Consider the following 24,629-nt stretch of genomic DNA (forward strand, 5'->3'; position numbering starts at 1 on the left):
GGTGCAGCGTCAATTCCTCACGCAGGAAGACTGGCTGCATCTTTCCTGCATGGCGATGCGTCGCTCTGGTGGGCTGTACATCGAAATTCAAGTCGCAAAGCTGGTGCTGTGTCGATCTTTACTTGGGAAGCCGGGCTGCGTTGTTCTGGACCAGCGATGCAGTGATTCTTTCACCGCTAGGCAGGCTGTGTGTCGATTTTCACAGCACAAGGAGTTCCTTTGAAGAGAAAAAGTATTTTTGGCCCTGAGACTTCAGGAAACAGGAGGCAAGCTCAATCCAAGCCCTTGGAGAGCACTTCTCAGCAAAGCCAGAGGTCAGCAAGGCAGCAGTCATTCACAGCGAAGCAGTCCAGGTAAGTCACTTGGGCAGCCAAGCAGTGTGTGGGTGAAATGCACAAGGGAGCTGCTGTCAAATAGCCCAGCCCAGCCCAGACATGGATTGGAGACAGAATGTAAGGCACAGATGGATTTTAAGTGCAGAGAAATGCTCACTTTATAAAAGTGATTTCTAAAATAGTAATATAAAATCCAACCTCACCAGTCAGTAGGATTTTGTATTAACATTCTGGCAATACTAAAATTGATCTGTCTACTACTTTGTGATCAGAATCTACCACTCAAACAGTATATGAGGGTAGCCATGATGTTAGGCTATGAAAGCAGCAGGCCTCACAGCAGTGGAAAACGAATTGAGCTGTTTTCCACTACCAGGACAAATAAAACACAAAGGTATATGTCCTGCCTTTTACCTACAGAGCACCCTGCCCTATGGGTTACCTAGGGCCTACCTTAGTGGTGACTTATTTGTAGAAAAAGGGGAGTTTAAGGCTTGCCAAGTACGTTTAAGTGCCAAGTCGAAGTGGGAGTGAAACTGCCCACATAGGTCTTGCAATGGCAGGCCTGAGACATGGTTAAGAGGCTACTTACGTGGGTGGCACAACCAGTTCTGCAGGCCCACTAGTAGCATTTAATCTAAAGGCACATGTAGTGTTACCATGTTTTAAGGGAGAGAGCCTATGCACTTTAGCACTGGTTAGAAGTGGTAAAGTACGCAGAGTCCTAAAATCGGCAAAAACAGTGTAAAAGAAGTGGCGGGAGGCAGGCAAAAGGTTGGGGATGACCCCCCTAAGGCTGTCAGGTCTAACACAAAGTCCTTAGGACACTTTGTCTGACTCTAGTTTGTTGTCGTGCACGGCTGTCCATACTATGTTTTGGACCATCTTGGCAGATTATTCAGTGTTCTCTGGAATCCATATAGGTAATGAGGCCAAGTGAAACCAGAACCTAATACTCTAGCTGTTAAGGACTGCTTTAGATTTCGAATCCTCCTCTTCACAACCGAAGTACCCTTGGGATGCTAGGATGAGGAGTATTGTAGTTCAACACCCTTTGCTCTCATGGTGTCCCTAAAAGCCTTAGAGGCAAAGGCAGGACCCTGGTCCGCATAGAATGCTGCAACCGCATTTGTACCGATAAAGATCAGCAAACCTTTTATAACAGTTCGAGCGTCGGCCGACCGCTAAGACCATACCCACAAGAATATAAAAGAAGCATCTACAACTACTAAAGATGTATTTGTATGCACCCTCCGGTTGGAGCTGACCACAATGGTCCAAGTACACACATTGTAGAGGCATGTTGAACACTAAGAGGGATATCTGTGGTGGGCGTTTGATGTTGGAGCCCTTAATTTGCTGGCAAATGTAACAACAATATACATAGTGGTTTGTCTATTTTTTATAGACCTGGCCACCAGAAGCATTTCTGTAAGAGTGTTATTGTGGCCAAAATACCAGCATGAGCAGATGTGACACTCTCATGTACTGCTTCGATGAGATCTAATCTCTGGTCTTGACTGAGGATTGGTCAGTCTTCAACCCCAGGAATTGTTGTATAAGCAACATTCTGTGCACTGATGTGGTATGAATATTTTGTTTGGGAGTGGCATGCCTTCAGCCGAAGCTTTCACAGCAGTCAATTTAATTATCCAATCTCGTCTGAGAACCAGTCACTGCAGCTACAGAAGCCGTAGCTACTGCAGATTTGGCTTCTTCATCATCCATATTGTTGCCGATAACGTGTACTCCTACATGTTGGTGGCCCAATGTATGCATTACATGGACACAAGGTAGCTTATCCTTGAGATCAGACACCCTCCCCCACAGAGTTCTGTGTTTTATGGTGTTCCCTTTTGAATCTCTGAACCCGTTCAACTTCCAATGATTAAGATAATCATTGTATGATTACACACAGTAGTATGAATCACAGCCAATCAGAGTGAGTACTCTTGGCTCTTTGTGTTCTAGCGCTAGTATTAGGACTGAGTTCAGCCAGCTGAGCCGTGCTGTCCCCTAGGGTCTGTGTTTAGGTATTGTGAGGGTGGAATACACCATCCTTCAACAATCCTCTCACAGCTGTGTCAGTGGCTGAGTATTGATGTTTGGTTCCTACATCTGGTTGTGCTAAACCATCAGTGTAAATGACAGCATGGTATCTGTCAAATGGCAAAATATCTAGAGGTGTGGGTACTCCTGGTCGTACTGGAGAAATTCTTGTGTCTGAAGTTTTGAATCAAAGATGTAATCTACATCGTGGCAGTCAGAAAGGTTGCCCATTGAATCCGGCGTGGATGCAATGCTTTAGCGTTGGAACGCTTGCTTTGGTGACAGCCTCTAAGGCTGGCACCAGGGTAAGGACAATAAAGGGCTTCCCTTGGGCAAGTGGCCTCTCCTTATAATACCCTAACATGATAAACCTAACAGCCATCTGTAAAGCAGTTAGAATTTTTCTGTGAGTGCAAAACGTTGTTCTGCATTGGAGTATAAATGTGATTTCAACTGTGTGTGTTCAACTGTCCTGTGTCTGCTAGAAAAATCAGGGCGTAGTAAGTCATAAAGTGGCTTGATACGTTGTGCATAGTCTGGAATGGATGTTCTACCAAAGTTAAAGAAATCAAGTAAGGATTGTAGTTTCTTAATTGTATTTGGTGGCTGGAGTTGAGCACATTTTTCTGAAAAGTGCGGGGCCAGGCTCTTGCCCTCGTTTGAGAGCTCATATCCCAGGAATAATATGCTGAGAAAGGCTATTTTAGTTTTCCTAAAGTTAAATTTGTAACCAAGAGCTGCGAATCCTAAAACGATCCGATCAACCCTGGCAAGATGAATGTTAAGGTCGTCATCTGTGAGATAGATGTCATCCACGTAAGACAACGCCTCAGGATCAATATCATGCAATATTGATGTTACATGGGCTGAGAACAGTCCTGGACTGTTCTAGTAGCCTTGGGGTAAATAGCAGAAGCGTTTCTGCGAGCCAAATGAGAATGCACTCAGGTCCCAACTTCTGTGTGCTAAGTTTTTGACAGAAAAAAATTTTGAGGTATCCAAAGTTGTTTCGTATTTTTTGTGCACTATGTTGTTTATTAGTGCTGGGCCCTGTGAATTTTGTATAAAGTATGTATGACTGTTTTCTAAAGACTATTCTGTATGAATGGTCTGGCTTTGCAACGGGGAATAATGGGTTATTCATTGCAGAGACCCAGTGCTCAATTACACACTGGTACTCGAGCTGAGTGAGGACCTTCCTCACTGGAGCTTTTGCTTCATGTTTAACAGGATATTGTGGCTGAGGCTGGGGTGTAAACCTGATAGGTATTACATGACAATGAGAATCCTTGTCCCAACCTACATGGTTGCGGTATAACACAGGTGCCTGCGCTAAAGCCCAGTTGACAGTGTAGGCTTGTTTTACCGCTTCATGAACAAGATCAGAGAAAGAAGGCAAAACAACATCTTCCCCATGTGGGAGCTTACAGACGTGCTCAGGTGGCCAGTCCTTTTCGGGCAGTAGGATAACACAACTAAGGTCATCCCAGAATAGCCCACTAACAGTGCATTCTATGTCCCCCTCAATATGAATGCTTAAATCATAAACCCTGTCAGGTGGGAGAACGTGCCTGTCCACAGTCTCAACTGCAATAAAATCGCTAATTTCTGTTGCATCCAGATGATCTTTCAGACCCTGGCAACATATGCTTGCAACCTCTGCCACGCTGTCTAGCAGTGTCACTGCCCACGTTTTGTTCTTCATCCATGTTCTCAAGTGTACTGGCATTTTTAATTGAGAGTGCTGCCACCTTTTTCTTTTTGAATTGTGGCTTTTGTTGTGGGGACTTAACTTCTTTTTTGTCTAAAGACTGTGGTGAGTCTTTCTTCTGTTTGACGTATTCAGGACGTCGATCAGGACGGCCCCCCTCTCTTGCTACGTCTATCGGTGCGACCCGAAAGGAACGAGAGGATGTGAATCTATCAGGATTTTTATATTTTTTCTATTTCTGAGATTATATCTCCTGTTGGAGTTCTCCGGTGTGGGAGAATCTGCTCTCTGACTTTGTCTTTAAATTGTTTTTGTTTATCCCAGCACTTGTTAGAACCCTCCTGTGCTTGTTGAGTACCTTCCTTAGGGGTGCTACTTTGTATTTCAGGCTTCTTCGGCTTAGCTCCCAAATTGTATCGTCCTATACTGGTATAGGTGTCAGAAATAATTTTCAGTAGCTCTTTCTTCTGGTCCAACTGTGGAACTTCCCGGAGCCACTGGAGTATACCCAATGCTACCGCATACCCTTTAATGCTACCAAGTATTTTTGAGGAGACTGCGCCAAAGTTATGCATTAATTTCATCCCCAAATTAAGGAGTGGTGCAGCCCCGTGCTCATTCTGTATTTGTTTTAACACTTCCAGTAGATTGGCAAGTGTTGGGGTACCATGTGTGGTAGTATAAATTGCAGCGAAGACTGTTGCCCATGGGGCGCAGTCATCCTCTGAGGGAACCATCCCAAAAGGCAAAAACATAGTGAGAATTCTATGTTTTTCCTGTGATCCCGTATGGGGAAACACAGCTTCCAGCGGATTAGTTTTCTGGGCTGTCCAGAATGAGATTTTCACTCGTTTTGTGGGCGCTTTATCCATAATGGAATGTACTGTTTGTAGATTAATCCCAATCATAGCTAACTAATATCCAGCAGGTGCTGGAAGTGCTGGACGTGCTGGTGTAGTATTCAAATTTCGCATTACGAACTGAACAAGTAGTCTATATAGTGTTACTAGCTTAATGTATAAATTGCACAGATCAGCTGCCTGCATATTTGTATAGCTGGGTGAGGGGTGTATGTGGCAAAGATAGGCCACGTTGGTCCGTCATTACCTATAGGACCTAGTCTCACCAGGTTTATTACTTGTGGTAGGGCGCCATTAAACCAGTTTTTTTGTTCTTGCTAGATGATCAGTATTTCAAGATACTGATATGCTCGGTACTGTTGTGGTACATTAGCTATTCTGTATGTGTGGAATATGATCTTTGGTCTTCCTCAGGAAAGGTGACCCATGTGTAAAATATATCTGCTTGGTAAGCTTCACTAGCTTCTACCATGAATGTAACATCCCTGCCCTCATCTCTTAAGTCATGCGCTACTAGGTGCAATTTTAATGCTTGTCTAGCATTCTTAGAAATATTTATGGCGTTAGCCATATTGTGTAATGGGTAATAGAGATGGAACACAAAGTGGGGAGAAAAGTCCTTTTAATAGTTTGAGCTCAAATAACCTACAGCCTAGTAAAGTGCTCCCTGTTCAGCTGAAGAGAATCTTCCCTAGGACCACGGGCGTCTCTGTATAACAGTACTTAGGTTACCTGTTGTGTGTTAGACAGTGATAATCAGGGTATCCGTAAATTAGTGCCTAAAACACCATCGTTGGTGGCGCTATGTTGTAGTTTGACTCTTGCTCTGGGCAAGACTGCTGGTTTAAGACGACAGTACGTATGTTTGTAGGTGACTATGCCAATCCTACAACAAGTAGCAACTGTCGTCCCAACCCTCCTAGCTCAAAAGCAGCACCTCACCAAAAACCCCAACAGTAAAAGGTGATTTGTAGCAGCCTTTATGCATGGACTCAAGAGTGAGACATCTCAGGGAGTGTCGTGGTTAAGCAGAGAGTACCCCTTTCTCTCATGAACAACATGTCTCAATCAGACACTCAGGCAATGAAGGAGATGCAGTAAAAGCTTAATAGGTTTTGTATTAACAATACTGCAATCTAAGATAAACTGCATGGGCTGCAATGATTAGGACAAGGAGCAGTGCAAGAAACAGAATTGTGAAACCGAGAGTCAAGTACAAGTACAAGGACCCCTACCATCTTGCAGTAACAAAGCGACATGACGTGATATATGTCCTAATACCCTAACATGATGAACCTAACCTAAAGGGATCTAGGTGTGATAAACCTAATCTGCCAATGTGATGTCCGTGAGAAGAATACCCCAACTTTCGTTAACTTGGTCTCTACATCAGACCCCATGGGGACACGAAGACTCGGCCAGCGTCAAGGCGACTTGCAGCATCGATAGCAGCGATGGCACCTGGTAGGAATCACTCTGACTATGTGTCTGTGTGAGATGTTTTTATACAGATATGATTGGACCCCTGACATAGGTCTGTTCCCAAACAATAGATAACAAGACATACTTGAGGCAGCAATTTATATAAACAATTCCCTCAAAAGCGAAAAGAGGGAAAGTACCTAATGTGAATATCTACAGTTTGTTTATCTTTGTCGTTTGAGAGTGACGCCGTAGCACAATGGCACTGACAACATGAAACTAAAACATTGGCCTAACTAGAAACAATGCAGCCATCTTGAAAGATGTAATTAAATAATTGTGCTAAAACAGAATAAACTAAGTAAGGTAAAAGTCGCTGAGTGACAGGGGCACAATTCTACAAGCCAGAAGGCTAAGCTAACTCCTGCTTCCCATTAAAACAAGATAGGATTCACTACAGTAGCTACAAGCCAATTGAAAGCCACGTGAATTGGTTTTGCATGGCCTTGTAGAAATGGACCTGCAGCTTGCGCCGTCAGTGCATCAAAAAAAGTGACACATCAGTGGCGCAACCAACTTGTAAATATGGTTTTAAGTGCCTGCAACATTTATTTTAGCTAAGTGAATTAAATCATTTACGATTCACTTACCTCTTTTAATCATAGAATATGTCTGTGCAGTTTTTCTGCTCAAATGCGTTGGTAGTACTCCTTCATGGAAAAAACTGCACATGGTTTCCAGGAATTCAGAGTTCACAAATGTGACTGTACACAAAAAGATTTTTCAAGTATTCAAACTCTGTGACCTTAATGTGGGTATGTTAAGTAGCAGACACTTTCATTTAATTCATGTCTCACAAGATACTTTGCAGCGAATCAAAATACTGCTCCAGCACATGGACCATTCTGTTTGTCAACAAACAGCCCAGTATATCGGGACCCAATTTCTCACTGGTCAACTTTTTTAAATAAACGGAACGAAGCACCCATGGTGACGCATATGCCGTTCACCAACTGTGAGACACACTAAAGCCCACAGGGCGAAAAACAACTACCCCTTGAAAGGCATCATAGAGGTTTAGAGATGGGGGGAAGGTTTCCCACCATTTTGTCTATTTAAACATGCCACAGGATGGGAGAGCTACAGAAGTAACAGATGCTCCATCCTATAGGCAGCATACATCTGCTGGATAAAAGCACAATGCAAGTTCACTTGGGCCTAGGAGGAGAAAAGCACACTGATGATGTAGAGCATCCAGGGACTTGACTGTCGATTTCTCCCTCAACTTGCCCGAACTGATGTTCTTTGCTAAAAAAGTGACTAGTCACCAACACAACAATGGGGCAAGATGTGTGTTTTGATATGTGATTAAAAAAAGCTCAGAATCCGAAGCCCTCACGTTAATTATCCTCCTTCTCTTGTGGTTCCTGTCCAAAATGAAAAGCTGAGGGGTGCCCTTTAGTAATTAGCATGGAAAGACTATTTTGAGGAGTTGCAGCACCAAAAGAATAATATTTACATGTAAAAAAAATGGCGGTTTCTGATAATACACTCAAAGGCAAACACCTCAGATGTAGGTCATAAGTATCCAAACACATCTGTTTGATAAGCCAGCCTTGAAAACAATCTCTTGACGAAACAGCAACACATAATTTATGGTAACCACAATTTTGAAAACATGTTTAAATTAAACCAAAACATAACTGACACTAACATTATTTTAACACTAACTGTAACTCAAACCTTATTATTAAATCTAAGCCTAACCCAAATCCTGACCACAAGCCTCATAACATGACCCGAACCCTACTCCCAACGCATGCACTCAAGCTACCCTTAATGCTGTGCTGTAGTTTCCCAGTGACTTAAGTTGAAATTCAAACAACAATTTTGCTTTTATTTTTTGTACTTTTTCCCCCCAAATGCTCCATATTATCTATGGATCACGCATCATACAAAGACAATGCTCAATTTTTCATTGGACTAAATTTGCAAGACTGGTCGATCTATAATGGCTTTAGAGTTGCAGGTTACAGTGGCCTACTAAGGACCTCAAATATTCTTGCACTAGGAAGCATTACATCTTTTAGTACAAAAACTGGTTAACTTGTAATTCTTTAAAACTCTGTTCACATTCACTGTGACAACTTATGAAGAAAAACTGCATTAATTGTTAATATAACTTTTGTCTAAAAATATACAAGCTGTTTAACATTATTAATTTCATACATCCAAATTATTACCTCTTTACTGAAATATGAACAGAAGTTCCCAGAGCGACAACAGCCATGCCATTTAGTTAAGTGACAGCAAAATAATCCCACCTCGGTTCCAGCACACACACATTTATCACATACCAAACTATTGTGCAGTACTCACCATCAGAAAACAAATATTGGCATCAGTCGTCTGAACTTTGCCCCCTAACCTCTGAGCCATCTGAGATGTAGTCTCATGGTTGGAAGCATGAACAGTCTTTTCTTGTAACATTTTACGATCATCTGCAATTCTTCTCAACACCATTTCGTGGTCCTAAAAGATGAAGAGCAAAAAGCTAAACACAAGCAACACACAAGACAGCAACAATAAATTGGTCATAAAAGCAAGATGCACGGTGTAGAACGATACTGCAAGGGTTTCAAGAACCAGGTCACTGAAACTACCTCCTGCACATACCAGAAGAACAAGTTACTTACCTTCAGTAACGCTTTTTCTGGTGGATACATAAGCTAAGTGGGATTCCTCCCCTTGTGAATTCTCCCAATGCGCCAGCATTCGACAGAAAATGTTCTTCCTAGCTCTTCACGTCGACGTCATAATTGCACAGCTTCGCATGCGACTCAGTTTGACGTCACTGTGGCAATAACAGGTCCTCGTCGGCGTGCTGAAGTCGGTTTTCACCATTTTTACATGCCTTTGAGGCAAACAGGTGAACAGTGACTTCACAAGCACAACATATATATTCCAATCCAAAAACAAATATAAATCACTATTTTGGTCATATAAAAACAGCACAAATGTATATACATATCCAGCAACAAAAGTCTTGGTATGCCCTGACAAGCAACAGGGAGGCGGGTGGGACTGTGAAGGATCCATAGGTAGCTAATGTATCCACCAGAAAAAGCGTTACCGAAGGTAAGTAACTTGTTCTTCTGATGGATACAACTAGACTTAGCCCTGGTAGAATGAACTCTAATACCCTCAGGCGGAACCTTCTCTGCTAATGAATAACAGATCTTAAGGCAAAGAATGACCCACCTGGATAAGGTTCTCTTATGGACAGCTCTGCCTTTCATCTTGCCCACATATCCACTGACAAGTTGATCATCAACTCTAAAGTCTCTTGTCCTTTCAATGTAGAAACTCGGAGCCCTTCTTGGATCCAAGCGATGAAGTCTTTCCTCCTCCTTCGATGGATGGGGAAGAGGGTTAAAGGATGAGAGTGTTAAAGACTGCCCCATATGGAAGGGAGTGACAACCTTAGGAAGGAAAGCCGACCTGGTTCTCAGCACCACTTTGTCAGCAAAGAATGATGTAAAGGGATGTTTAACACTAAGAGCCTGGAGCTCACTCACACGCCTAGAAGATGTGATAGAAGGGAGGAAAACTGTTTTTAAAACTAAAAGTCTTAACAGGCAAGAATGCATAGGCTCAAACGGTGAACCCATTAAGAAAGTAAGAACCAAATTCAAATCCCACTGAGGCATGAGAAACGGAGTGGGAGGGAACCTATTAGTTAGACCTTTTAAGAACCTAACAACTATGGGGGTCTTAGATACGGAAGGTTGATCAGGAAGGCACAGAAAGGCAGACAGCGCTGATAAATAGCCCTTGACCGTCGCAACTGCACAACCCTTCTGTGCTAATGTCAAAGGAAACATCAGAAGATCAGACAAATGGGCTTTCAAAGGATCAATTTGTCTCTCTCCACACCAAGCCACAAATTTTGCCCATCTGCCGGCATAAACAGACTTGGGGGTGTGTCGATAAAATAATATCCACCACTTCTGGTGGGAGAGAAAAGGAGCTCAGATTGCCCCGTTCAATCTCCAGGCATGTAGGTGCAGCCTCTGGAGGTGGGGGTGTAGAACCTGCCCCTGCGACTGCGAGAGGAGGTCTGCTCTGTGAGGGAGACAGAGCGGAGGGCACAGTGAGAGTTGAAGAAGGTCTGCGTACCCGACCCTTCTTGGCCAATCCGGAGCATTTAAAATGATTTGGGCCCGGTCTTGGCGAATATTCCTCAGAACCCGAGGAATCAAGGGTTTGGGGAGAAACGTATAAAGTAACTGGCCGTACCAAGACAACTGAAACGCGTCCCCCAATGCTCCTCGCACCGGATACTGGAGGCTGCAGAGCAACGGGCACTGCCCGTTCTCCCGAGTGGCAAACAGGTCTAGCTGTGGAAAACCCCACATCCAGAAGATGTGAAGGACCAAGTCTGGATGGAGATGCCACTTGTGATCGGCAGAGAAATGCCGACTGAGACTGTCCGCACGCAAGTTGAGCACTCCGGCCAGATGGCTTGCTACTATGCAAATTCGATGGTCCTGAGCCCATGACCAGAGTCGCAGAGCCTCCCTGCAGAGAAGGTACGACCCTACTCCTACCTGCTTGTTGATGTACCACATTGCGGTTGTGTTGTCTGTCAAGACTTGAACTGACTGACCGCGAAGGGACGGGAGGAAGGCCTTGAGAGCCAGACGTATCGTCCGCAATTTCTAACAGATTGATAAGAAAAGTCTGTTCCACTGGAGACCAAAGACCTTTGATCTCCAGGTCCCCCAGATGAGCTCCCCACCCTAGAGGGAAAGCATCCGTTATGACCGTAGCCACCGGAGGCGGTAGTGAAAACGGTCTTCCTTGGGAAAGGTTGCCATCCACAGCCTACCATTGTAGATCCGCTGCAGCGTCTCTGGAGATCATTATAGACTTCTCGAGATTCCCTTTGTGTTGAAACCACTGCTTACAGGGGCACCACTGAAGAACCAGCATGCATGAGTGACCAACAGAATGCAAGAAGCGAACAGATCAAGCAGATGTAGGACCTTGAGGACTGGAACAACCCCTCCATTTTAAAACATTGGAATCAACGCCTGAATGTCCTGAATCCGCTGAGGCAGAGGATAGGCCTGATTCAATGCTGTGTCCAGTACTGCCCCTATGAACAGGGGCGCTGAGAGGGCACCATGTGAGACTTGGGCATATTTACCGAAAAGCCTAGGTCGAACAACAACTGAGTTGTCATTTGCAGGTGATGCAGCATGAACTCTGTAGACTTGGCTTTGATTCAACCAATCGTCCTGAGACTTGCTGCAACCACCGCCATCACCTTTGTGAAGACTCGAGGTGCTGAAGTAAGACCAAAAGGAAGGACCACAAACTGGTAGTGTTGCAAACCGATCACAAACCGGAGATACTTCCTGTGCGACTTGAGAATAGGGATATGAAAGTAAGCATCCTGCAAGTCAATAGAGACCATCCAATCCTCTTTGTTCAATGCCTGAAGCACCTGCACCAGAGTCAGCATTAAATTTCTCCTGCTTGAGGAACCAATTCAAAATCCTTAGATCCAGGATAGGCCTCAATCAGCCATTCTTCTTGGGGATCAGGAAATATCTTAAATAACAACCCTGACCCCTCTCCTGCTCTGGAACCAACTCCACTGTGCCTTTTGATAACAGGACTTGAACCTCCTGCTGCAACAACAGAACATGGTCTTCTGAACAAAACTAAGGAAGGGGAGGGATAGGAGGGGGAAACTCCAGAAAAGGAAGGGCATATCCTTTCCTCACAATACTTAGAGCCCAGAAGTCCGATGTGGCTAATTCCCACTTGTGGAGAAAAAGAAGTAACCTTCCCCCTAAGGGAAAAGTATGACTCAAAACGGGTAGAAAACTAGGGCTGCTTTCCTTGTTGTGCTCCCCCAGAGGAAGAGGATGATGCAGGGTGCTGCTGGGTGGCCCCTCTTGTCCGAACTCTTCCCTGCCCTCTAAAGGATCTATATGGAAGGCTGGCAGGCTATTGGACTGTGGACTAGGGTGATCCACGATAAAAGGCTCCACGCCCAAACCCCTTAAACCGCCGAAAGGACCTGAAAGGGGTAGTAGTGGAAGCCTGAAGACCCAAAGACTTTGCTGTGGCCATACTGTCCTTGAAGCGTTCTAAGGCAGAGTCAGCTTTGGCCCCAAACAACTTTTCTCTGTCGAAAGCCAAGCCCAATAAAGTGTACTGGACATCCATAGAAAAGCCAGAAGACCTCAGCCATGCATGCCTCCTGGAAGCGATTGAAGTACCCATCGCCCTGGCCACTGAGTCTGTAGTATCCAGACCAGACTGGATGATCTGCTTAACCACAGCTTAAGCGTCTGACAACTCAATGAACTGCCCCTGCCTATCCTATGGTAAGTCAGGAACTACAGCTTTAGCCGCGTCCATCAGGGTGTGCACATATCTACCTAACACACAGGTAGCATTGGCCAATTTTAGGGCCATACTGCAGGATGAAAAGGTCTTCTTGGCTGACTGCTTCATCCTCTTGGACTCCCTGTCCGAAGGAGTAACAGGGAATGAGCCTGGTGCAGAATGTGCCGAAGATGAGGCCTGGACCACTAAACTCTCCGGAGTTGGATGCTGTGATAATAAATCCCAGATCTCCCGGAGCCACCCTGTACTATCTTGCAACTGTTCTGTTTACAACTGGCAATGTCACAGGCTTCCTCCAAACCTCCAATATAGGCTCCGTAAGAGCACCATTAAATGGAAGCAAGGGTTCTGCTGAAGCCAAAGAAGGATGCAGGACCTCGGTCAAAATGTTCGTTTTATCCTCAGCAGCCGGCAATGGAAGGTCCAAGAAATCTGCCGCCTTCCTGACCACAGAATGGAAGGAAGCCGCTTCCTCTGTAAACTCCCTGGAGATGAAAGATCCCACTCAGGGGAAATGTCTCCTGCTCTTCCAAGAGCCTCAGTGCTCTCCTCCGCGACCTCAACCTGGCCTCCAACCTCGGCATCGACATAGAGTTAGCCAACGTCGATGACACCGGCTTCAGGACCATGAGAAGAAGGAGACACACTACAATCCAATAGGGAATCCCAACAGCACCGTGGACACATGAGGTCCTGTCACCGGCATAGACTGTGTATGAGGCGACATCATCGGCGCCGCAGGCCTCTAAGGCAATGTCATCGGCGCCAAACCGGTACCCACAGCTGGACAAAACGGCATGAACGGCGTCGACTTATATGGAGCCGGAGAGCCCAAGGAGAATGTCAAAGGACCCGTGGGACCAGCCGGTGCACCAGCAGGGGCCACAGCATTAAACATGTTGAACATGGCATTCAAAAATGCCGCCGGATCCGCTCCCGGAGCAGGGAGGGCAGGATACCGCTGATCTTCCTGTGGCACTTGGGTCGGCTGGGCATCAGAATCCTGCACCCTAGGCGAAAAGCGAGGAATCTCTTGGGGCCCAACCACCTCGAAGACCGATGGCGCCGGAGAAGCCTGAGGACTTTGAGGCTGGGGGGTCACAGTAGGACTAACCTCCCACGTCGCACAACGCTGTCTAGATGGAGACCTGGATCATGAACGACCTCTAGCCAAATGACGCAGAGAGTTATGCCAGCGCCGCCTCTTATGCTTCTTCGATGAGTTATGGGAAGAAGCTCTCCACTGACTTCTGTGTCCTTTCTGCGCCTTAGCCAGAAAGAGTTTGGCTTCTCTCTCTTCAGCACCTTCGGATTCATCCTTTGGCAGGATACACACTCCTCCACGTCATGACACCATAAGCAGTCATCGTGAGGGTCCGTGACAGATGTACGACCCCCCCACTCACAACAATGTTTAAACCCTGACTTTCTAGTAGGAGACATTGTAACTAGAGACAAAAAGACACCTTCGAAACAGTAGCTCCCTGAGAGCTAGGAGAAAACCATTAGCGTCGAAGGCATGTAAAAAAGGGAACCGACGTCAGCACGCCGACGAGGACCTATTATTGCCATAATGACGTCAGACTGAGTCGCGTGCGGAACCGTGCAATTATGATGTTCTTGTCGACATGAAGAGCTGAGAAGAAAATTTCCGTCAAATGCTGGCGCATTGGGAGAATTCATAAGGTAGTTGTACCCATCAGAAATATCATTCCTTTCATCTTTCCAGAGACTCTCTCTTCCTCAGCACCATTAAATATTCATTAGATTGCCTTCTTGTGGTCCAGATAGTGTAATCAGAATTAAAATCCGAAGAAATGTGTCCGCCCTTGAAATTATTCTGCTGGCTAATGGTCAACTCCTGCATTAGCAGCAGTGTCTTCTAGGTCATCAACAAATGCATCCATGGAGCTGTAAGAATCCATTTTGTATTGCTCCTTTTCCTTAAAGACATTTAGTTTGAGTTCCCTCTCTGAACGCACTGCCTATTGCATATGTTATCTTATCTATTTGTTTAGTAAAAAAAAAAGCCTGGTTCCACCACGGGCTTGCAGCTGGTTTCGTTCCGAAACTGGGGCACGTTACTCATTATAATCATGTGGTAAAAATAACTAACCGACCTCGGCTGTTGTATTTTGGGGAGGGAAAGGTTGATATCTATTTCTTTGAACCACGCAATCCTTTGAAGGGTTCTCAGAATGTGACAAGTCAGACAGCTGCAGAAGGGAGTTGAGGACAAAGCAGGGATGGGAACCAGTGTGTGGAAACTGATTCCCTCCTCAAAATTCCTGTATGACGTGTATCATTATTATTTTCTTACTTTATGTATCCTTTGATGTATGAGTATAAATATCACAGTTGAATGCACCATGTTAGCACACTTTACTGGGGGATGCCAGTTGAAAATCTGTACTCTTTGCTGCAGCAAAAATAAAGACACCTTTGGTCACTGATTTTTCACTCCGACTCTCCGTGTCTAAACTCCTTTGTAAATGCATTTGTAAGTATCATTAAAACGTGCTTTACAAATGGGGGCCCGTCTGGGATTTTCCAGTGGATGTCTCCAGTAGCGCTGTCACGAGACGTGCTGCCAGTGGGGGGATACCGTTCCAGAGGTGTAGATTCCAGGGGCCCCTGCACAAAGACATAGTTTCAAAGCAGCTGCATCTTATCCACCGGGCAGGCCTCTCTCTGCTTTTCATGACGTCCCAGCGAAGATCCTGAACATCGGCTTTTAACTTGACTGATTAGTCTGACACGGGCGGTCGGAGAGAAATCTGGGAAAAGCAGATAATCAGGTGAGACTGTTCCACGCTGACCGTTTGTCTGTTTTAACTTGCATTTGAGAGAATAACTGTTTTAGATAACTGTTATCAATTTGGGAATAATTCGTTTTTGGTAAATTTGCATTTGTAAAAGGTACCGTTTGACAATTTGTATTACACATGTTTTTGTTAATTTTGAATATTTTGTCCAGGCCTGGACCAATTTGTAGGTTGGTAAGCATTTGATAAAAGGGGATTGAGAAAGTTACCTTGTTGCATGTTACATTTTGAAATGTAAAAAGTTAAACATGGGGAAAAAAAAATGCTGGCAAGGGCTATGTCGTTGTTTTCGTGAAATCGTGTTCCAAGTTTGGACAAAAGACAACCGATCCCAAAAGAGGGAACACCAGGGTGGGACATGTTAAAGGATTATGGTTTAGAAAATAATTTGTATAATAGTATATGGCGCAGATAAACTAGGCATTGTCCTGACCTCCACTGGCCGGAGGATGGATCTTTCAACTTAAAGAAAATAACCTACCTGCAGGAATGTTTGTTTCATAAAAAGGCTAGACAGCACATGTTTGAGGTACATAGAAAATGGGAGACTGAGACTACCAAAAGGAAAATTAAGGCGGACAAATTGGTAGAGAAGGGAAAAAAAACAATAATTCAAAAAGCGGAACAATACCACCACTCCCAAACCCAGAAGAGAATTGAGTCTGAAGATAGAGTCCATAGAGCCCAGGTAGAGGGAAGTTATGTATAAAAACAGACCGAATCCAAACATGCATTAGAAGAAGACGAGGTATTGCTACAGATGTTAGATAATAGACCCACTGCACATTCACCTTACACCCCCCCTGCAGTAGTCCAACCTATCATAGGGGCACAGCAACAGCAGCAAGGGCAGAATTTGGCAAATCCAGGTGTACCACCACATCAGCATGTGCCACAGCAATCACAGACCCCAGCCCAAGTCCAAGTTTCTCTGTCCCCTGCTCCACCACTGCCCACGAGCACTGCAACTTTACAAACAATGTCCTCTGCCCCTAATACCCCAAATAGACAATGTCGAAAATATACAGCCATTCATCCACTGTCACCCATGTGGTGTACACCTATGAAGTCAATTTCGCCCCTAGTACACGCTCCACTATTGGGGAGGATGAAAAACGGGTTCTCAAAAATCAGTCAGAGACTTGGATGGCAAATCCTATTTACACTCACACCGATATTATGCAAACAGTACAACAAATGCCACATTTTGGACAGCAATTAGCAATTCAGTACATGATTTCAAAAATTGGAGAAGAATTGGAATTCTTGTACTAGCGACTCTACCCCTCTCCCTTATGAAGAGGAATTAAACCGATTTTGGTGTGACAGTGTGGCTTGTAAACCTGATAATAAGGGCGTAACTGAGGGAGTACCCATTTGCGTTGTAGCCAGAGAAGATGTTCTCAATACGTATGACACGGAATACCCAATGAGGGAAGTACACCCTGATCTTCCCACTGAGGCCACAATTGCAGCTGCAGCTGCCGCCAACCGACCACGTCCCGTACCCGTGGCCAAGTTTATCCATATCCCATGGAAAAGGGAGGAGGTAATGGCTACAAAAAAGGAATTGCCAGATCCTCAAAAGAATCCAGCTGGATTCTATCAGGGCGTTAGAATTGCTATTTCTACCACCACCATGACCCTCAAGGACATTGACTATTTTTTTGGTGTCTTATTGGGCCCAGAAGTCTGGCATAAAATTCGAAGAGTAGATGATGCGCCTACCTTGGGAGCTACATGGGGGGTTTCAGAAGCACATGAAGCATGCAGGCACCAGGAGCCCTGCCTCATAAGGATATTTTAAATTTACCTAACCGACTATTGACTAAACTAGAAACTGTTATCCCCCTTCAAACTGTGGACTGGGGAAAACTTGCCACCTATAAACAGAAAACAGATTATTTTACTAGAATTGAACAAGCGTTCATAGATTTTAGCGGTCAAGACCTCGCCACCGTAACTGGTGTCCCGATATTTGTGGAACGTTTTGTCAATGGCCTTCTACCTGAAATATCACAAAAATTAAAAGCAACAGAGAGTTTGTGGATGATGAAGGGACAGGCAGAGATCTTACAGATGGCACAATATTATGAGAGCAGGTATAAGGAAGAATTTGAAAAGAATGAGAAATCAGTAAAAAAAAATTAAGAAAAAGGTACTATTACAGCAGGCATATCCCCAGCAGGACACAACCCCTCAGCCAAGGGGTGGCCCACCAAGGGGACGGGGAAGGGGCCGAGGGCAAGGTGTATCTGACCCCCCCCCCCAAGACCGCCGACTGAATAGCAACCAATGCGCCTACTGTAAACAGGATGGCCATTGGCGTGATACTTGCCCATTGCGTAAAGGGAGACAGAACATGTCACTTGATAGAGGGAATGCATCAGGTAACACACGAGGGCGAGGAAGAGGCAGAAATTGTCAGAATTTGCAGAATGTAAACCAGGTCCCGCATAACACTAATATTTTTGACAATGCATTTGAACAACAATATTATGCTGATTCTTTTTTTGAATTATACAATTACTAGGCCAGCCACAGACAGGGCCAGGGGCGAGTCAGTATTCCTGTAGATCAGAGTGGTCCCTATATCAACGTAAATATCGAAGGGGAGGGCCATAAGTTTCTTCTAGATACTGGCGCCACCAGAACATCTACTGCACATGCTGCAGTCCCCGGGGCTCCCCTGTCTGGGCTTCATACCACGTCAATTGGGATTTCTGGGATCCCGTGGTGAGCCCCATCTCAGCACCTATGAGAGTAACTGTAGGACCATTTACAGTAGACACGTCACTCTCCTTAACCTCGGGTTGCAATGAAAACTTTTTTGCATTAGAAATGTTTAAAAAATTAAATGCAGTTATTCACTGTTCAATGTATGGTGTCTATGTAACTATGGATAGCATTGCCCCTACCCGGTGCATGTTTTCGCATGAATGCGACTTACCCCCAGAGCTAGCGGGGTAGATCCTTGCTTATGGTCCAAATGCAAAAATGATGTAGACATTATGGATATCGACCCTATTGTAATAAAAATCAAACCAGGTGCCCGGCTACCTCGTATCCCTCAATATAAATTACCTAAAGCAACCGAAAAAGGGCTCAAGACAGTAATTTCTGACCTGCTGTATGCAGGTGTAATAAAGAAAATAGTGGGCAGCCCCTGTAACAGCCCTATTCTCCCTGTTGTCAAGAAACAAAGTGATAACACGGTATATCAACTAGTTATTGATCTCCAAGAAATCAATAAAATAGTAATTCCCCAGTTTCCTGTGGTCTCAGACATGAATAGTCTTTACACCATGATCCCACCCACTGCGTGTTATTTCTCAGTCATCGATTTGAAGAATGCTTTCTTCAGTATTCCCATCGTCCCAGAAAGCCAATATTTGTTCAGTTTCTCAATATTTGGTCGATCATTCTCACTGACAAGAGCTCCACAAGGGTTTGTTGAGAGTCCCAGCATATATAGTCAATGTCCTAAACGTCAACCAGACCAATTGAATCCATCTTCAGGCTCTGTACTGTTGCAGTACATTGACGATATTTTAATTGCCTCTTATTCCATGGCACAATGTAAGACTGATACTGTTGCATTATTACATAATTTAGCATCCCTGGGCCATAGGGTGTCCCTCCCAAAATTGCAATATTGTAAAGAGCAGGTCACCTATCTAGGACACCTCCTCTCTAAGGAGGAAAGGAGATTACATCCAGACAGAATAAAACTGGTTCATACAATGACTGCACCACGAACCCCCATTGAAGTCCGAGCAATTTTGGGAATTACATCCTTTTGCAGACAGTGGATTCCAAATTTTTCACTTATAGCGAAACCATTGACTGCCCTGACACTTTCAGGTGTGCCCTCTCTTGTACCTTGGACTGACAAATGTCAGGAACTAAAAAAGGTGTTGTACTGTGCTCCTGTAGTGGGTAATCCGGATTACATCAAACCATTTGTTGTATTTGTGCATGAAAAGCATGGCTGTACATTGTCTGTTTTGACACAGGATCAAGGTGGGAGACAACGCCCTTGTGCATACTTCTCTTCCACCTTGGACACTGTGGCGCAAGCTTTGCCTAGTTGACTTAGAGGAGTGGCTTCTGCGGCGAAACAAAGTGAAGGGTTTGTTGGTGGCAATCCACTCACTGATGGTTCCTCATGCAGTTGATATTTTGTTTAACAAGACACAGACGCAGCATCTCACCAGTGCTCGTCTAACGGGTTATGAATTAACATGTTCAGTCCAAATATCATTTTGAAGCGGTGCAATGTCTTGAACCCAGCTACATTACTACCCCTCCCTCAGGACAATGTGGAATTTGATCACAACTGCATTTTTGGCACCGAGGAAGAAACCAAGGGACGGGTAGACTTAACAGATACTCCCCTATCTGACCCACAGGGGGAGCTGTTTGTAGATGGGTCTTGCTTCAAGTTACCAGATGGTACAACCACTGCAGCCTATGCCGTCACCACATTAAAAACAGTGGTTGAATCTCACAGAATCACGCAAAATTCGGCACAGGCTGCAGAATTAATTGCCCTCACCAGAGCTTGTGAAATAAGTAAACATCTTAGTGTTAATATCTACACTGATAGCCAGTATGCGTTTGGAGTAGCTCATAATTTTAGGCGACTCTGGGCGAATAGAGGCTTTATCACGTCACATGGCACTACCATTCAGCATGGCACTTTGATTGTGGTACTTCTGAATGCTCTCGGCTTGACCCGTCAGGTCGCAATCATTAATTGTAGTGCCCATAAGAAAATTACTGATGACATAGGAAGAAGAAATGCTTTTGCAGATCCTACCGCGAAAGCAACAGCACAAGCACCATTCGACAATGCATACGTTGAGAGTAGTACCAGGGGGGAGCCATGGGAGACTAACTGTAGACTGGACAGTGAGGGTTGTTACACAGATGACAGATAGAAGAAGATGGATGTTACCCAATTGTTATGTACACGCTATGGTCACTATGGCCCACAGTCCTGCACACATCAGTGCCCAAGGCATCAAGACAACTTTGGACCACGTTTGGAGTAATCCTGTGATATCCAAAGCTGCTAATAACCTGGTCAAGAGTTGTATAGTGTGTGCAGTGCACAATGCAGGAAAAGGGACCCCTACGCCCATGGTCACTTTGCCCCTCCCGATCTCCCCTTTGAAGCTATACAGATGGATTTTATCCGCATGGAACCATGTAACAAACTGAAATATGTGTTAGTGGTAGTATGCATATTTTCAAAATGGATAGAGGCCTACCCATTAAAAGACAATGGTGCTCTCTCTACCGCCAAGATACTACTCAAAGAGTACTTTCCTAGATACAGATTACCTAGATTAGTCTGGAGTGACAATGGCTCCCATTTCGCTAATGAGGTGATGGGAAAAGTTTGTACTGCCCTTAACATCAAACAACGATTTCATGCTGCAAATCACCCACAATCAGCGGGCCTCATAGAAAGGTATAATTACACCTTGAAGAGCAAAATAGCCAAGAATTGTACTGAGACCAATTTTAAAATGGCCAGATGCTTTGCCCCTAGCGTTGCTGTCCATTAGGACAACTGCCAGTAGCAAGTCACGACTGTCCCCCTATGAAATAGTCAAGGGAAGGCCAGCCAATATCTGGGGCGTACCACGGTCAAAGAAGCTTTCTGAAGTACAGTATCCTTTGTTTGTAGACTCCTCTCGAAGGCCCTGGTCATCATTTCAAACCGGGAGATTGGCTTATGACAAAGAACTTTCAAAGACCCAACAGTCTTCAGCCCAGGTGGCTGGGGCCAGCCCAGGTACTGCTTGCAACACAGACGCAGTGAAAGTGGAAGGAAGGAAAAACTGGATATATGCTAGCCATTGTACGCGTGCACCGATTCCACTACAATCTACTCCAGCAGCAGAATTACCTTTGTCTCCTAGCTACAGTGTAGTAGGGAGACAGGAGACACCTCCACATGATTCAAGTACTACCATTTCTGCTCATGAGGTGATAAAGGAGCCCAGTGACGAAGGTGTGCTATTTGAAGATCAAAAAACTCATTGATACAACCTGCGTCCTCGCCCACCCAAATGGACAGAATTGTGAAGGTGCGTAAAGTGGTGACTCCCACGAAAAACTACATTTACATCACCCTGATAGCTCCCAGCTTGGAACTACAAACTGAGGTCTCCTCTGAATGGCCAAGGAATCCTTTGCTCAGCAGAATAAGGCACGCTTGCCTTCATGAGATACAGTTCCCCGCTTTCAACGCCACAGGTATTTCCGATGCCCCTGATATACCAGCATTAAAACGAGCTATCCTCACTGTTGTCACGCACACCTTGGGCGATGAGGTTGTAAATGATTGTGATGATTAAAACCTCAGCATGAATATGAACACAGGTGACTAGCCTGTGCAACAATACCAGAACATTGGGGTCAGTATAAACACTGTCTCAACGAGAACACAAGCATAGTGGGATGCAGCTTGTGCAACAATATTATCTGCTATAAGAAAGTGTGTAAGTGGGGTTAACAGTTCTGTGGCTAGCCATGGTGTAATGAGAGAAACCAATCCCAGTTCTACAGAAGCGGCCAGTCATTAAGGTTGGTGCAGCTTGTAGTCCCAGCGGGAAAGGTGCCTCTCCTGTTAAGTACCCAGCACACCACCGACCTGATTTCAATTGCTGGCCTCTGCCCTCTTTTTGCTGAAATATTGAACAAACTGGCGAACTATACTGGAGAAGAGCTTTGAAGTATCGCGACCTACTCACTAGGAGTTGAGCTCCCATCAGGAGTAAACCCAACAAGGAGTGATCAAGGGACCCAGGATTAAGGCAACACCTATTGCCCAGTGTTCGAAGAAATCGTTTATGGTCAAACTAGTGCAGTGAAACTATTAGAGTGGGAAGCACGGCGCTGCTGAACTCTAGTGGGTTGTGAACATTGAAGGAAACTCACCTATTTGTGTATATAGGTGTGTGTTTATATATATATATATATATAAAATTATTAGTATAGTGGTCTCAATATTTTGCATTTGGATATTTGGTAATTGTGGGGGTATATTCTTGAACACACATAGGTGGTGGAGACGAGTGAAGCAGCAACGTAGAAAGGTAGTAGGAACAAGGAAGAGAGGAGAATAAAATTATGAAAATATATCCGTTTGGCAGGACAAATATCCCTCGAGAGAATAGAAAAGAGTGGTCTTATAACTATTTCTAGAAAACAATAATGAAGTACCTAGTGACCCTCATGTTAATATGTATAATGTCCAGCGGTGTTGCATCATTGTTGCAAAATCGCACCTTACGTCCAATGATAAAGGTTCATGGAAAGTTGGCTGAAACATTGAGTCTCACTGACTGCTGGATTTGCCGCCACTTGTCTAGACACCGTGAGGACCCTATAGGCCTTTATGAAGTACCAGTATCACCAGGCGAATATGAAAGAGGGGACGTGTGTCTTGTACCCAATACCACTTGGAGATGTGACCAACGAGAATATCAGTGGTACCCTAGGTGTGCTTTGCTCCCTAATACCCAGGCAGAATATAAGCTTTCCCCGATACCTGGGGAGAATGTCACACTTAAAATGTTTCCCATATGTTTTGGTACTCATACTTACGGGCAAAACTCGGAGGCAAAATACATGGGGAAGGTCCCACCTTAACAATGTGTTTACACTCTGTTATTTGATAATAACACTGGGAACTGGGATCCTGAAGGAGAGGAGAAACTAGACAGAAATTGGACCTCATTAATTAATGGGACTCAGCACAATTACACTGTATATTATTGGAACCTGACGGTGGGAGGAGAGGAGGTTCTGGTAGATCCAGAAGGATTGTTATATGATCCCTCAAGGGAACGAAATAGAAATGGGAAGAATTCACCTCTAATATTGTCACAGGTTTTCCTTGGCCCCCTCTGAACGGCTAGATGTTCCTATGTTGCACCATGAGCAAATGTATCATTGCTAAATGAAATATGGACGGATTACAAGTATTGTAATAGTTCTGAGCATGACACACCCAAGGGTGTGGGTTTGCCCTAAGTAAAATACAGCATTATAAACTCACAAATCCAGCGAGGTATGTATTTTGTATTTGGAAGAACTGTGTATAAAGTACTCCCTCTAAACTGGGAAGGGATATGCTGGCTGGCATACTTAGCACCCAACATTACTGTGATATCAAATATATCATCTTCCCAGCCCCTTAATATGGGGAGTTATGCTCGTAGGTACAAACGAGGAACGCCCATGTTGGGGGAACGAAAGAACTGGGTATTTCAAGTACTACATGTTCTTATTCCAGGATTTGGAATTTTCGACTTACAGCTGGCAATGATGAACATGTCTGTTGAATTAGCCATTACATTTAACGCCACTAGGAAGTGTACCACTAGAAATAAATTCTGCAGCCCAATTGGCTGTACAAAATCGTCTTGCTCTAGATTTAATTACGGTACAACAAGGAGGAGTATGTGTTTTAATCCAACATCAGTATCAGCAAAAATGCTGCTACTTTGTTAACAAATCATCAGAGACAGAATTGGATATTGGGAAAATAAAAGAAGCAGTACAGGTATTTGAAAAAGGGGGCCAATATGATGGAGGCAATTGGAGCTTATCATGGCTATGGTCTTGGCTCGGCGGGTGGGGCTGGCTGTTTAAAGACATACTTTTTATAATAATAGCTATTATATTAAGCTGTCTGTTAGTACAGTTCTTACCTGCTTTATGTTCTTGTATAAAAATGTGTAAACCTCCTCCAGTTAAAATACAAGAAACATATCGAACTATGATACAGAGAGAAGAGATCAATTTCCTAATGGCTATTGATTCCACTATTCTCACTAAAGACACTGGTTGCTCATACCCATTAGTTGTTTATGTCCCCATGAATGTCAATTCCAAGGACGCAGGAGTTAAATTCAACATATATGAGGAGATTTAGAACTCCTTTTAAAAACGGTTATGTTTGAGAGAAAACTCAAAAAGG

General features: G+C 44.4%; 1 protein-coding gene across 8 annotated transcripts in view; it reads right to left on the bottom strand.

Annotated features, from left to right (window-relative positions):
• LOC138261611 (uncharacterized) overlaps window positions 1-24,629 on the bottom strand; it is a 909,500-nt gene that overhangs the window by 693,098 nt on the left and 191,773 nt on the right. For all 8 annotated transcript variants that reach the window (XM_069210725.1, XM_069210726.1, XM_069210728.1 and 5 more), the window contains exon 3: window positions 8,757-8,909. In XM_069210725.1, coding sequence (XP_069066826.1) covers window positions 8,757-8,909 — 153 coding nt within the window. The remainder of the gene's footprint in view (window positions 1-8,756; window positions 8,910-24,629) is intronic.

Source organism: Pleurodeles waltl, chromosome 10 (genome assembly GCF_031143425.1).
Source record: "Pleurodeles waltl isolate 20211129_DDA chromosome 10, aPleWal1.hap1.20221129, whole genome shotgun sequence".
Classification (NCBI taxonomy): Eukaryota; Metazoa; Chordata; class Amphibia; order Caudata; family Salamandridae; genus Pleurodeles; species Pleurodeles waltl.